The 15,617-nt window shown below is 39.9% G+C and overlaps 1 protein-coding gene across 1 annotated transcript in view; it reads right to left on the bottom strand.

Annotated features, from left to right (window-relative positions):
• Positions 1-15,617, bottom strand: part of LOC308218713 (amine oxidase [flavin-containing] B-like) — a 58,909-nt gene that overhangs the window by 32,622 nt on the left and 10,670 nt on the right. Inside the window, exon 2 of the mRNA XM_080613063.1 lies at positions 446-540. Within this exon, the coding sequence (XP_080469189.1) occupies positions 446-540 (95 nt within the window). The remainder of the gene's footprint in view (positions 1-445; positions 541-15,617) is intronic.

Raw genomic sequence — 15,617 nt, 5'->3', positions numbered from 1 at the left:
CTACATGATGCCTCACATCGCTTGTTACAGTTTTGCTGAAGGCTCTTCATGGCATGGCTGGCCTTAAGGATGTTTCTTTCATAGAGATTTCTCCAGTGCCTCTCTCTGGCAAATTATTCTGAAACTTAGCTAATAATGTTCTCTTTCCTAGAGGAAAGAACTGATGACTCCAGAGCCTGCAGATCACATGGAAGTATTCTGCCCCCGTCATCATGATAGCCTTACCCTACTCTTTCTGGTACAACATCAGTAAATTTCCCACCTGCTAGTGCTCTAGAAATTTTCCCTCAAGTAGGCCTTCTAGCTGTAAAGACAAATACATTTATGTACACTACTCATATACTATACTACAGTATACATACATCATATAAGTGTAAACTGTATGTACATATGATATATACTATATGTACACGTATGTAATATAAAAAGCTGTGGAGATAATTACCCTTACAGTGAAAGTTCTTCCACCAACCCTGTCATTGGCTTCCAGCAACACCACATTCAGGCCTGACTCAGTCAGCAGTTTGGCTGCTGAGAGACCTAAAAGATAAAAGAAAAACTATTAGACAATACTTCTGTACATGCACTCCATGGCTTTTGTGACTTTACGTGTAAGCTCACACAACTACCCATCCAAATCCTGAATATTTCATTCAAACACTTTGACAGGGGGTGAGATGAAGATGGAATAACTAAAAAAAAACCCAAAAAAACACCAAGCAAAAAACAACCCACCAAAAAAACAAAACAACGAAAAAACCAATCAAACAAAGAAAACCAACACCCCAAACCCCGAACAAAACCAAACCAAAACAATAATCATGAAATGGAACTGAAGCCACATAGTAAAAAATTTTGTGGTCAAATTTTACATGTGCTGAGCACCTTTTACACCACATGCTCAGCTTTTCTGATGCATACACCAGCACCTGTTGTGATAGTCCTCCAGCCAGGTGAGAATCTGGCTGCATTTTTTCTTTCCTAATTTTCTGTTTTCTAACATCAGCACATCATCTTTTATAACTCAAACAAAAAAAGGAAGAAGTGGAGTTTTATTAGGCCTGTCCTAAATTTCAAAAGTTTTCCTGAAGCATGTTGTATGTGTTCAGCTCTCGATATTTTCAGCACTCTCAATATTTCCAGCTCTCAATATTTTGATGCACATTAGCAAAGTTCCAACACAGTCAGTTCACAGGTTTCTTCTCCTGAAGAGCACATGGTCTGATTCAGAAGAGACATAATAGGCACTTATATACGGGTAAGTCTACCTCAAAAATTTCATTCCTCGGCCATTTTCTTCATACATTTTTATCTCCATCTTGCAATTCTTGAAGCTGAGACACCAAGAGAGGGAACAATGGGAATGTAGGAGGGAACATCTCCTTTTAGTTCTGATGCCATAAATCCCCGTAATTGCAGAGGAAAATATTAGCATCAGGTACTTCAGCAAGTGTGTCAAGACACTACTGGAATGAAGGGAACTAGAAAGGGTGCACAACATAGAAGGAATACAGTATGCAACCTCTCAACTTCTTAAGATCATCTCTGCCCTTTACTTCAAAACACAAACTGAGATTTGTGTAAACTGGGGTTCTTACTTTGGCCACATGTGAGTGATTTTCTGGTGGGACATCAAGAGTTATATTCTAGAGAGCTGCATCATCCTCTTGGACTCATAGGATGTGTTGAATACAGTTCAGCACGAGCCAGGCTAGAAGCCACACTCACACATCATAACTTAGCTATCCTTATTGGCTCTCCGTCTAGTCATCACCAGAAGGCAATCAGCTTCCATTCTGTGTCCTAGTACATGTAGTTTTTGAGAAGAAGCTGTCCAAGCAGATTGTTCCAAGTATAAGGCAACCGTGGAAGAAATAGCAGAAGTGCTGGCAAGAAAAACAGATAGCCAAAGCTAGCATGGCAGGACTGAATGAAATGATAATGAAGAAAAAATAGCAGCCCTAGATAGAGTATTAATGAGAGCTACTAAAAGTGATGACCAGGATGTCCTGTAGCAACTAGTGACTTGGGAGTAGAAGAACCAGGTCCATCTTCATGGGTTTATTTATCCTGGGTTTTCATAAGTGTTAGTGAGAAAACCAGTAATGACACTGATAGAGGTCCTTCCACACTTCCTGATTAAGGAAATTACATTGCAAAAACATCTGGCTGGATCAATGGCCTTGACTACACTCACAAATATTTGAAGATACCAAGGAAGAAAAAGATACAGCAAACAGTCATGCTACACAAACACAGACCATCCCTGCAAACAACCTTCAAAAAGAGATCGGCTCCTGAAAGAAAAATAGACAACAAAACAGCTTACCAGTTAAAGGAAAACTAAAAGAAAAAAAGAAAGAAGTTTCTCTTTTTAAAAGACAAATATTTCATCAGTTGGGAGAGGATCAATAGTAGTTATTAATAAATTACAGAAGGAATACATAATCTGAAAGCTGTTGCCACCTTAGGTTTCTATTGGCTTATCATGCTAACAGATATTGACTAATCAATTAATAGTATTCAGTTACCAACACTGATTAAGGAATATGAGATTTGACTTTCTTTATTAAAATCTAATGAATAAATATTTCAGTACAGCTGGGAACAAAGGCAGTTTATTCCCAGGAGCTGAATAAACAGAGAAGGTTGTGAAAAGATAACTCTAGACTCAGCTGAAAAATGGCTGATGCTCAGTGGTCAGCCCAGATACCATTTCCTTGTTTCCTTATGTACCTTTCATCCACCTGAATGCATCTACCAACTGTTTACTCCCTACTGTTTATTTTGGGACAGGTGTCAACTTCCCCCACCCTGCATCCCCACCCCAAAGATTGACAGATGTACCCGTTAGAGATGGATAACAGTTTACTCTTTCCTGATGCAAATACATAAAAATCCAACCAAGTGTTGAGAGGAGGATAGGGTTCATTAATATCTCGCTGCCTTATGCCAATTCTCTAGCAGATCAGATCCCTGTAGGCAGAGGGACGTGTCCTTGGAGCATGATTCCATAGTGAAAGCTAAAGTCTAGCGGGTTCCCAACCTAAGCACCACCTGACCACTTCTTTTCAAGGGCTGGCGGTCCACCTCCTTCTCTCACCTACATGACAGCTCTGTTCTTGTACACAGTTTTCTGGAGAAATTATACAGATAATTGCTGACAAAGATGGGGAATACAGACAATCTCTAACTCCTCCTCTCCTTCATCACAAACATGTAACTGGAGAAAAAGGTGGATTAACGGAAGGCAGAGGCCCTATAGGGTCAAATGGCACAGCGAAGGACCAGATTATGTCTCAAAGCACGTACAGTACAGGATAAGGCAAGACTGTGGTCACGGATACCACATTACAGTGCAATATTGACAGGTGGGAATGTTGCTAGTTTTGGTATCTCACACAGTTGGAATCACAGTACTGTCACATCACCCTGTACCTATTCCCCGAAGCTGGACTCAAGACCCCAAATGGGCTCTTGGATAAACACTGCCAGACGACTGGATGCTGTGGAGGGAAAGCTCAAGCTGAAGTGGTAAAAGGACATATAAGGCATCAGGAACAGTAACAAAAACATATTAAAATGGAAATGAATACTAGCACATGAATATTGGGGCTCTAGGTTGAGGTTTGATTTTCAGAAATGAAACACTGCTGCAAGAAACTCCCACAAATCACAACCTCCTTTTTTGGCAAAGGTCAGACGGGCCTCTCTCTACTTAATACTACAATTGTCATACACAGAGCATGCACGAAGCCTGCGAAGCAAAGCCTGAAAAAAATCTTTCATACATGATGTAAGATCTCCTCTTCAGAGGTTTAACCCTTCGCAAGTTTCACATTGCAGCCCTGCCACGTGCTTACCTCTCACTCTCCTTTGCATCACTTACCAAAAGGTATATCTTTAATATTGTCCCATTCCTCACTAGTGAGGCAGTCACTTTCAAATATAAAGTTCATTCAAAAAACGTGAATGATGCATATTTCCTGTACAATGTTTTGTCACCAAGTGGCACTTTCCCTTCCTTCCCAAGACTATTTCAACAGCAATATAGGGGCTCAATCACTTTTGCCACCACTTTGTAGAGGACAGTAATTGAGTCCAGTTTCCACTGCTTGTCAGCCTTCTTCAAGGGGCAACAGAGAGGCACATATATATATATGGGCAGACAATTAATGTAAGCAAAGAAGCAAAGATTATAAGACTTATTTAAAGCCCTAGACTGAAAATACTGTTGTGCTTAGAGGATGTTTAACCAGGCAAGACTTCATCTGTTACCATGGCAATCCGGTACCCAGATGCAGCCACTCAGAGATGCTGGTGAGAGATTGCCTCCCCCAGAATTTTATAATGCAAGTTCAAGCCGCGAAAATTGGTTTTTCATCATGCAGCATCCTGCATTCACACAAATCTTACCTATATGTAATAATTACAATAATGATTTCACCTTCAGTTCCAACTTACTTCTTTCTTGTTTGGTATCTCTGTACCTGCTAAACATCCTAAATTGCATCATTTGATTAAATAACTTCATTGCAACCTCAATTCCTACCATTAACAGCTTTCCTGTAGTAAGAGAACAAATAATTCGTATTTTTTGAATATTTTTTTAAAGAGAAAAATTTTAAATTTTTGTGCTAGGGCAGAATCCAAACTCACATTTGGATTGACAAATGTGATAAGTCACGTTTTTCATCTGACTCCCTGCTACAGTGAAGCCTTCCAACCAAACACATCTGACTATCTAAAAAAACAATTTTAAAATAGATTTTTAAAAATCTGATTGAGATTTTTTAACACCGGTCTGATTCTGTCTGGAATCAGCAAATTTACTGAGATACCCTTTAAACCTTAGCATTTCCACAAAAATTTTTCTAGAAAGAACACAATTGGAAGTTGTACTTCTCTAAACAATACTTTGTCTTCTTCCATCTAGGTTTGCTTTTTTTTGTTTGTTTGTTTCTTCCAAGGATATTTCTGTCATGCTCTGGATGGCAATTATATGGAATTCCTGCAGTTCCTGATGTAATTTCTCTGTACTATTCATTACTTTATCATGTTTCCCCATATTTATTACCTGCCTTTTAAGAACAAAAGAAAAATTCTCTTATATACGCAATCATAAAAATCATCTACAAATTCTAAATTCGAATACATGTAGGGAGCAAAGAAAGAGCCTCTAAGCTACTGGCATTCATTAAACATCTTTCAAGATGGCTGTCAAAAAATTGTTTACTTTATAACCTTAAATTTTTTTCTCCCCAACTAAAATTTCATGTTGAACAAGAAGAAAGGCCTCCATCATACTGTACTAATTTTCAGGTCTTACTGCAGAACTTACATGTCTCACACCTGGACTTTATTAGATGCATGAAATTTGCTGGTATTTATTTCTCCTCCTCTTTATTTATTTATTTTTACACTAAAGAGGTGTTTACAAAGTACTTCCCAGGAGAGTTTTAGTGTTTGCAGCAGATGCCAGCCAGTGGGGCTCTGCATACAGACATTAGCTATACATGTAGATTAGAAACATCCAACCCTTAAAAGGATGGAGGTACAGAGATGTTTTTTACTTTTGTTATGCCTTCACAACTCGAATGTTCAGGTGTGAACAAGCTCTATACTGGCTCAGTTAACTGCTGACAGCATCCCTCTTGATATCATGTGTTCAAGCAGGAGCTAACACCTTGTTTTCCCAGTGTATTTGCAAGAGCAGCAGCTGCACTGCCAGTCATCCTCCATGCAGTCAGCAATGTCTGCATGAGAAATGGCTGCTGTACTATACCTTGTAAATAAAGCCAAAACTGACAAGCTTCTTGAGGACTTTTTCCTTGCTCTGAACCTGTTCAGCCACATCTAAATCACTGTCTGCAGAGACATCAGGTAACAGATGCTTCTCTACCCTGAGCAGTGAGCAGAACAGCCTGCAGCACTGGAGTCTGAGCCTGACCACAGCAATGGGGTCCAGGGCAGTAAACAAACATAGCACAAGGCTCAACATGAGGATCTGTCACAAAATGAACTTTGGAAATGGCATATACCTTAGCCTGCAGAACAAACACAGTCCTCTGCCCTGGGGTTAATGGAGAAATTATGGCATGTAAAAATGTTTCACAAGACTGATAGCACAAAAAAGGAAACATACCCTAATTCATTATAGGCAAACAAGTAACAGTTACGTTCAGGGTCACTCAGGTAAATGAAAACAAGTATTGCTTAATGTAAGCACTCAAGAATATTAATCAGACCACCTTTGCCCATTGACGTTTAACATCTTTTATGTTATTTTAGAAATCGCAAGATTCTCCTTGATCTTAGTCTCATTTTCACCAGAGGGATCAGGAATTTAATTCCTTAAAGAAAGTGATGAGTCTCACAAAAATCACAAAGCCTGATGTGGCAGAAATGTTAAAAAAAAAAAAAAAAAAAAACAACCAAACAAAAAAAAACCAAACCAAACCAAACAAAAAAAAAAAAAAAAAAAAAAAAAAAAAAAAAAAAAAAAAAAACAGTAAATTGGTCTAAAACTACAAAAAGTTACAGAAGCTGGTGTTGCTGGGGAATCATGTGAAACAACTTCCTCCACTATTAGATGCCTTCATACAGTAACCCTTACCTACCACCTCTGATGCTTAGAAATACACGCAAAATGCATACAGCAAATAAATGAGCTTGGCCAAACAGCTGCACTGTTCCTAGTGAACAAAACTCGTATGTCTTAACACTACAGAACTTTTGAGGAAAACCCCTTTGTTAATGGTCAACACAGTTGCATTGTTTGACCCAAAGACATAGGAAGCAATAAAGAGGAATATGCCCCAAGCTGTTGAGGTAAACTGTGAGGGAAGCAGAAAAAACAGTCTTTTAGCCAGGAATATTCTCTGGATAAGTTCCTAGCATTTAATAATTAGCTAAGCTAATAAAAGAATCCTGATTGATGTTGCTTATGCCAAATTACTTTGAAATTCAAATAAAACCCCTTCTTGTTTATACTCAGTGTTCTCTGACCTCCTTTTAAGAGATATCGCAAAACCGTCCTGTTAGTTCAATGCCATTAGCGTAATACTGTTTGCTTACTGTTGCAATACTGAAGGGATGGAGGACAGAACCCGAGAAAAGGCATGTTACTATCTTGCAGCTAAGTGGCTATTTTGCACCAGTGGGTTTTCTTCTTCAAGTTTTCCATGGTTTCTTTATTACATTACTGTGTTAGAAACTGCAATTTAATAGCATTGGTTTTGTTTGTGTTGCTGTAATGAACACAATCCGATTACTGCTCTGCCACTGAAAGACTGAACCTGGCACTGGTCACCTTTACCTTTGTCACTCATCATTAGCCAGCTAAGTCATTTTAATTGAAATAATGGCTTAAGACAATAATGCCTCTAAGGCATTATAGATAAGGATTGTAAGCAAAATAAAAATGAAAACAACAACAAAAAAGCAAAATCAACATTTGCTCAGGGTCTGGGTGAGTTAAGGTGGTACAGGCATTTTTTGTAACTTCGCATTATGGAAAGGTCAAGGGATTTTGCTCTGGAGAAAAATAAATTTATAAATTTATGTTTTTATTTGTAAATTGAAGGGACATGCTCAGAGTTACAACGGGAGCACTGCAACAGAGATAGCTAATTGCACACTGCCTGAAACTCAGTTCACATCAGGCTGGCACAATGCTATCAAAAACAGTGAACATGAACAATAGTTAGTATTCCTGGTTCATTGCTTTCTTAGTCCTCTGCAAAACAAGGCACACAGCATTCAGACTGCTCCAAGAGTTGTCTAGGTGACAATACTTTTTAAAAGCAAAGGACTACAAGAACGAGATAGTGAAAAACAAACAATATTTTTTATTAACTTAGCCCTTCACCTACAGCCATATGCTTTCAGGGTGAAGGTAATCTTTTAACTTCAATAATTTGGGCCACCGTTACAAAGGTACTTTAGATATCTGACTCAATCTCATGGAAGAAAGACAAAAATATAGTTCAGAACCTAAAACGTGGTAGAGCCGGGTCTCTAAATTGTCACTCTTGGTTATTCTCAATGTCTTACTTTCATGTGCTGAACAGTACAGTGAAAGGTATCAAAGCAACTCTTTCTTAATGCAAGTATTTTGACCATGGGGAAAGAGACTTCCTCTTCCTAAGCTGTATCACTGTGTAGCAATGAACGTAAACTATCACTCACCTCCAACATCAGAGAACTTAAAAAATCATAAAATAATAAAATTAGTTTCAGAAGCTCCGAAGAAGACATACCAATCTGCCTATCTGCTTAAATGTACATTTACTTAAAGTATTTCTACAAACGACAAAACATTTCTGCCTAGGATACGGTACTACATGAGCAAATATGATTTATTTCTGTTAGTGTTTCATTGTCTAGCCAAGGCAAGGCAATGCATTTTCTTATCTGTGGTGGTGCTGATTCTGTAACCTTGTCACTGAGGTCAGTATGAGTGTCTCCATGAGTTAAAGTGACTTTACTCGAGCATAAACTCTAGTCCCAGCTTTCTGTGTGTGATCTCTTCTCTCTGGCAGTGCCCCTAGATGATTCATCCACAGTGCAGGGAGCAATATTTATTAAGCAGAATTCTTAAAACCAACATTACAAACAAAGTCTACATTCATCCCAGGCATCACACCTGGTTAAATGATATAGAGCCTAGACAGTTATAAGTGAGACCACCAAAGTAGTGGTGCCTTAAGCTCAAGCCCTGCCAAGCATGGCATGAAGACAGCTTCCTGCATTCGGATGGAAACCCAGCACATTCAGTGTGGTGGCACCCAGGATCAAATGCTGAATCCACAGCAGTTCTGGCCTTGCCCATGGCTTCCTGTTAGTTTCCATTGCATTTTTACACTTGAAGTGTCCAATGAAACTTTAGATTGATAAAACTGGGCACTCCAGCATTTCAAAGGATGAGTATTTGTAGTATCAATCATTAACTCTGCATTCTGTTCATTTTAAGGACTTGTCATGTCTTACACATAGAGCAGTACACCCATTCAGTGCCCATCTCACACTTTGACAAGAAAAGTCAGAAGTCTGTCTCTAGGTTCCAGTCAGGTTTAAAAAGAAAACCTGACAAACCAAACCAAACCAAACAAACCAACCCTACAAAAAAAACAACACCACATTCTTCATTTCCTTTGTTATGGCTCTATGACATATTAACAAGTTAAAGTTAATTGCACTATTATAGTTATAATCTCTACTCCAGTATTATCCCCATACTTTCAATCTCCGACCCTCCTTTGCTTTAGATCATCCCTTTCTGCCATTTACAACCTAGGCTGCCTCTAAATATGACAGCAGGAAGAAACAAAGCAGATAAAGAGAACTGAAAAACAAGGTAGCACTACAACAAGCAAACCATACCATTAGAATAAACAAAACCTAGTACAACGAACTGGCTGAGGCACTATAAGGATAGTTTACTAAAAGTATCCTTTTAGGGATTGCTATTATGAAGAGATATACAAATAAATAAAAAGCCAGCCTGAAGAAGAGTTTTGCCTTCCATACACAGCAGTGTGGGAAAAAAAGGCTAAGATACATCTGGAAAATTTTGCAAAATTATGCAACAGTTTCCTCAAAAGAGAAATGCTTATCTCTTGTGCTAAATGTTGCCTGTTCTCAAGCAAAGTTTTTTTTATTATTATTTTTAGACCCCTGAGAAAAGTAAATGTACAAAATACATGACCAAGTAGCAGACGTGAACTTAAAAAATAAACAGACTATCATTCTTATATCTTGACATTGAAGAATAACACGTAATTTTCCAGATTTCTCAGTATCTGGTGACTCACAGGCATCCATCCAGAGAAAGTCACTTCTCACGGCAGCTAGCAAAGCCATCAGCAGAGGCACCATGCCCTCATTCCATGTGTATCCATTTTGTTTCATGTTTTCCTTGATCTTCAGCTAACTATTTTCACCCAGTTACACCTAATAATTAGGGATTTATATTGAGCCTATCTCGGTATCACTTTCAAATACCCATCAAGCCATGTCCCAGTGACTCTCTGGAAATTCCTGTCTTCATCATAGCACACATATACAAGAAGGTAAGTGTACACACATATGCACACACAGGCTAGACACTACTGGCGTGCAAAGCTTACAAGGATTTGTGAATATTTTATCTATTTGAGCAACTGAAAAATGAAGATAAATGCTACTACTTTTCAGCATCCTGTATAATCACCTTTTATGTCAGCTACCTCTTTGCTGAAAGCCCACTTCATCTCTTGATGAACCATTCCCTGGCTGAGATACCAAAGGCTGAGAACACAGGTGTCAACCACAGAAGCCCAAAAGCAAACAACTAAACAAGAAGATTTTCAAGTGCCTGTCTTCCCTCCATCTCTAAATGCAGGCAGGGAAAGCCTGAGCCAGACAGCTCATAGAAAGGTTAGTGTAAGGAAAATAAAAATGCTACTGTTAGATTTATACCATTCTGATAAAATGCATGGGGAAAAGAAAAAAGGTGAGGAAAAGAGAAGTATCTACAGTGTAAAATAAAGCAATTTACACTCTTTCCTTTCCTTATTTGTGCTAACTATTTAGCATAACTCACTGATTCAGACTCTGGCTAAACTAGCCTTATAAAAAATAACTCATATTGGAATAAAAGAGGTGTCTTGCTCCAGTATTTAATATGTTCAAACACAAATCTATCACTCTAGCAATGTAGCTTGCAAGTTTATATGCAAGCTATCCAGGTAACCATGTTGCACAGTATTCAGCGGCTGTTTGATCAGCTGTTGCCATGTGCAGTCAACCAAATAGACTGCATTCAATGCTTCACGTATGAATTATACCATCAAAATAAAGACCAGCTGGCTGGGAGGCAGGAGGCTAAAAAGGCACCTTTCCTCTACCCCCTCTCCCCTACATCCAACTGGGTTACATGGTAGCAACTGAAAAATATGAAGAAGTTGAATAGTACAAAGTAGTATTTGTAAGATGAACAGGTTTCGAATGAATTAAAACTTTATGGAATTCTTCAACCACCTGAAACATGAAGTGCTGAACAGTGGTCATCACCATAACCTAAGACTTGCAACTGCAAGATGTCAGAAGCTCTAAGGAATCACAGCCAGACTCTTCAGTGTTAAGTCAGTGTTAAAAATTAGCACATCTATGATGCATTGTGCCATTTACACCAGTTATCAGAAATAGCTCACGAAGTCTCAAATTTTCTAGATTGGACTACTTTGTCTTCTGGTTATAGTAACAGTTCGTGGAGTGAGCAGAGTTTCTATGGGACTCCACACTGACATTACTGGTAAGCAAGCTGTTCAAACAGAAAACTGTCAGGACAGAAAAGGTTGCACAAAATACAAGTGCATGGGTGGATTATTTAAAAGGATGCTAGAAATTAATGTTTTAAATACCAACATGGTGTCGTGCACTCTCATTGACCACTGAAATCAGCAAAAAAACTTGAAACGAGGATCATGAAACATTACAAAATTATAAACCTTGGACACAAATCAGTCCATAAGGAAATAAAGCCAGCCAATTAGATGAAAAATCACATCTCTTTAAACCATCTCACAAGGCAGTAGGAACCTTTATATCTGACTTAAGTTTGCAGAGATGAAATAGCTTATCAGCCCAGAATGAAAATCATGTTAAGTTCAAAAATGGCTACATAAAAATTAAACTATTTAAACTGTGATGAGGTTAATGTAATTTCCTCAGGGACTGAAGCCTAGCTGAAGCTCTGGAGCCCTCAGCATTGGAAAGACATACACCTGTTGGAGTGAGTACAGAGGAGGGCCACAATTATCAGAGGGATGAAACACCTATAAGAACAGGCTGAAAGGGTTCAGGTTGTTTAGCCTGGAAAAGGCTCTGGGAAGACCTTATAGCAGCCTTCCAGTATGTAAAGGGAGCTTTATGTACTGGAAGATGAGGACAAATATTTAGTGAGGCATGCTATGATTGGACAAGGGGTAATGGTTTTAAACTAAAAGAGGGTAGATTTAGACTTGCTATAAAGACTAAATTCTTTACAATGAGTATGGTGAAACACTAGCACAGGTTGACCAGAGAAGTGATAGACGCCCGATCCCGGGAAGCATTCAAGGTCAGGCTAGATGGGGCTCTGAGCAATCTGATCTAGTTGAAGACATCCCTGTTCATCAGAAGGGAATTGGACTATATGCTCTTTAAAGGTGCCATCTAACCCAAACTATTCTGTGATTCTATGGCTGATGACTGATTTAAGAAACATAACTGAGAGCTCTAATATCATCAAGACACATTCTCTGTAAAGGAAAACCAAAAGAAGGTCTTCAATCCACTATGGCATTGCTCAGCAAATTTTTATAACCATGGTAAATTTCACCATTGTATCAGAGCACTCTGTGAAGTAGCTGCTGAGAAAAAACACAAATGCAAGCCACTTTCTTCTGGGAAAGGGCAGTGAGAATATGGCTTTTTATCTTCAACTAACAGAATTACTAGCCACAGTTGTCCCTTGTGCTACAAAGAATGAAGCTGTGCCAGAGGAAAATGTGCCAACACCGCCCAGATTGTTTACATACAGAACAGTAACTTCTGAAGAAGAAAAGCCTTCTCATTTGACTAAATTATGCATAAGATCTTAGTTATTGTCATTAACTGCCGCGTGAGATACATAAACATAAAGCAAACTCTCTGATAGTTTATGATACTATAAACAGTGCTGGAAGTTTACCTCTGTGACTATCAGGGCTGTGTAAGGCAGCCTGAGCAGTGTGGGCTACTTAGGCAGTACAAACATGCCTGCTTAGCTTTTTGCCACAGTTCTCCACCTTTTGATAAAACTACCTCCATTCATCAGTTGTCCTTAAGTCCTTATGTACTCCTGAGATCCTGTTGGACAGCCTGAATGCTCCCAGGATGAAGCCAGATCAATGGGCTGTTCCTCACAGCCTCTGGACTGTGGGCACCAGCTTTTGACCCAGACTTATATCACTGTGGCTACTGACATTTTCCTATTTGCTGGAAACTGACACTCTGGTCACTTGCTATAGCAAGCGAAGCATGCTGCATTATGTACCTCTAAAATTACCCCTGTACTTGATGCTGCCAAGGAGTAATATGAGCAAAAAAAAATTAGCAAGTGCACACGATGCGGGGTTTTTGGCAATCTCTTCACTTTACAAGAAAAATAAAGAAAGGAAAAAAGTAGGCAAGAAGATGTAGAGGACACAGGTGTGTATCTGTGGTCAGGATGACCAAGTAAATTATTTTGAACTGTATCTTCATGGAAGAAGAGCACAGAATTTAACTGCTTGCTCTTTCCACGTTACTATTTTTGATCCGCAAAACTAAAAGTATCCCAAGACAGAAAATTCGCAGTGTCTGTGTTAGCAAATAGTGCAGAACAGCAGAATTGACAAGTGTAACAGTTCTTACCCTGAATATTCAGTATCCCTACTATATCCATGAAAGGGGTTTTATTTCAGACAAACTCTTGCATGGTCCTACAGGTTCAAAAGGTGAGCTCCTAGAGCATGTCTTAAATTCCAGTCTCATGCAAAAAGTTATCCAATGCATATGCTCTGATCCTGTTCTTCGGTGCACACCACAGTAAGTAGCTGTCCTGGGTTCAGCAGTAGCAGTCAGTTTTTCTCCTTCTTAGTAGCTGGCGCAGAGCTGTGGTTTTGACTTTCAGCCTGGGAATAATACTGATAAAGCCGATGTTTTCAGTTGCTGGTCAGAATGTTTACCCTGACCAAGGACTTTGTGAGTCTCATGCTCTGCCAGGGAGGAGGGGAAGACAGGAGGAAGCAGGGACAGGACACCTGACCCAAACTAGCCAAAGAGGTATTCCATACCACAGCACGTCATGCCTGGGGATGTAACTGGGAGTTACCCAGAAGGGCACGTCCTCTTCTCTGTCGGGCTCATTTCCGGCGGGCAGTATTGTATTCTCTTCCCTTGTTATTTCCTTTATCATTATTATTATTGGTGGCAGCAGTAGTGGTTTGTGTTATACCTTAGTTACTGGACTGTTTTTATCTCAACCCGAGGGAGTTACATTCTTTCGATTCTCCTCCCCATCCCCAGGAGCGGGGGGGCGGGGGTAGTAGAAACTGCATGGTTCTAATTTACGGCCTGAGCTTAAACCACGACAGTTCTTTTTGGTGCCCAACGTGGGTCTCGAAGAGTTGAGATAACGACAGATCTGACCGGAGTGTGTCTAATCGTATTTGTGATAAGCAGTCAGTGTTTTGGATTAATAGTCACGCGTCACAATGCTGATTTATTGGCTCTCAAAGTTGTTGGGTTTGATCTCACAGTTTCAATATGCCATAGCTTACTTACAGCCAGTATTTGCTGTGTTAGTGTTTTTTAAGTGTGGGGCTTGGGCTAATGTTATTGTCTCATTGTATTTTATGGTAATGACTTGTAATACAATAGAAAAATTGATCATGAAACTGATCTGGCTTATGTTCCCAGTGTGGTCACCACCTTTATACTTTGGGAAGTATATAATACAAGTGCTTAGCAATTACACATCTTTTTTCTCCTTCCTGGGTGGTCAACCTACGAAGGAGACATTCTCTTACCCTCCCAGTGCCCCTCCCAGACCGTTTACAGCATCATTTGAGAGTTTTGAAGTTTTTGAATGGCCTTTTAATATTGTTGAGACCTGTTTGCTGATTGTGATGGGGATCACCATGTTGGCACGCATACAGAGTGTGTTTTGTCCACAACCATTACGTCTGGTTTCAAGAGTTAAGCAGAGTCAGGTTTGGGTCTTGTCTGGGGTTAGACGACGATATAGGGGGACCGAGAGATTTTCCCTGAGGCTGGACAGCCATGAGTGGCAAGGTGTGTGGGATAGTATGGGCAAGTATCTAGGTCAGTGGGCCCCTCCAGTGCTTTGGAACTTCACCACCGAACAAGTGCAAAATCCAGAAGAATTAGTAAAACACTTAAATGAGGTGTGTTGTCATCCTGGTCGTACCAGAGAGGGACAAATCATGTCAACATGCTGGGGCTTGGCCTATGCTCACTGGGCCTTGATCAACACTATCCAGCACCTTCAAAAGGGAAAAAATGTCCCTGGATCTGAGGGCGAAGCAACAGACAGCGCAGCTACTCCAGCTCCGAGCACAGCAGCTACACCACCCCTAGCGACAAGTACAGCCACTACTCAAACTTCGACTGCAACAGACAGAGAAGCTACCCCAGCTCCAAGCACAGCAGCTACACCACCCCCAGCAACAAGTACTGTTGCTACTTAAACCACAGTGATGATGACTGCAGCTAAACCAGAGGACCAATTCGTACCAATATCGATTGCCCCTGTACGCAAGAGAAAAAGCCAAAAAGAGGCAAGAAGGGTGAAGCAAGATGAAGAAACAATGTATTCACCACCCGGGCTACCATCTGATCAGGAGTCATCATCACATGACGAAGAAGAAGAGGTGACTTCTCGACCTTGGACCTCAACCGAGCTACGGAATATGCGAAAAGATTTTACCCGTCAACCAGGGGAGCACATCATCACCTGGTTGCTCCGATGCTGGGACAACGGGGCCGATGGTCATGAACTAGAAGGTACGGAAGCCAAGCAGCTGGGATCACTTGCTAGAGAAGGGGGA

The sequence above is a fragment of the Psittacula echo genome, assembly GCF_963264785.1.
Source record: "Psittacula echo genome assembly, chromosome: 3".
In the NCBI taxonomy this organism is placed as follows: domain Eukaryota; kingdom Metazoa; phylum Chordata; class Aves; order Psittaciformes; family Psittacidae; genus Psittacula; species Psittacula echo.
This window is presented reverse-complemented; position numbering and strand designations above follow the sequence as displayed.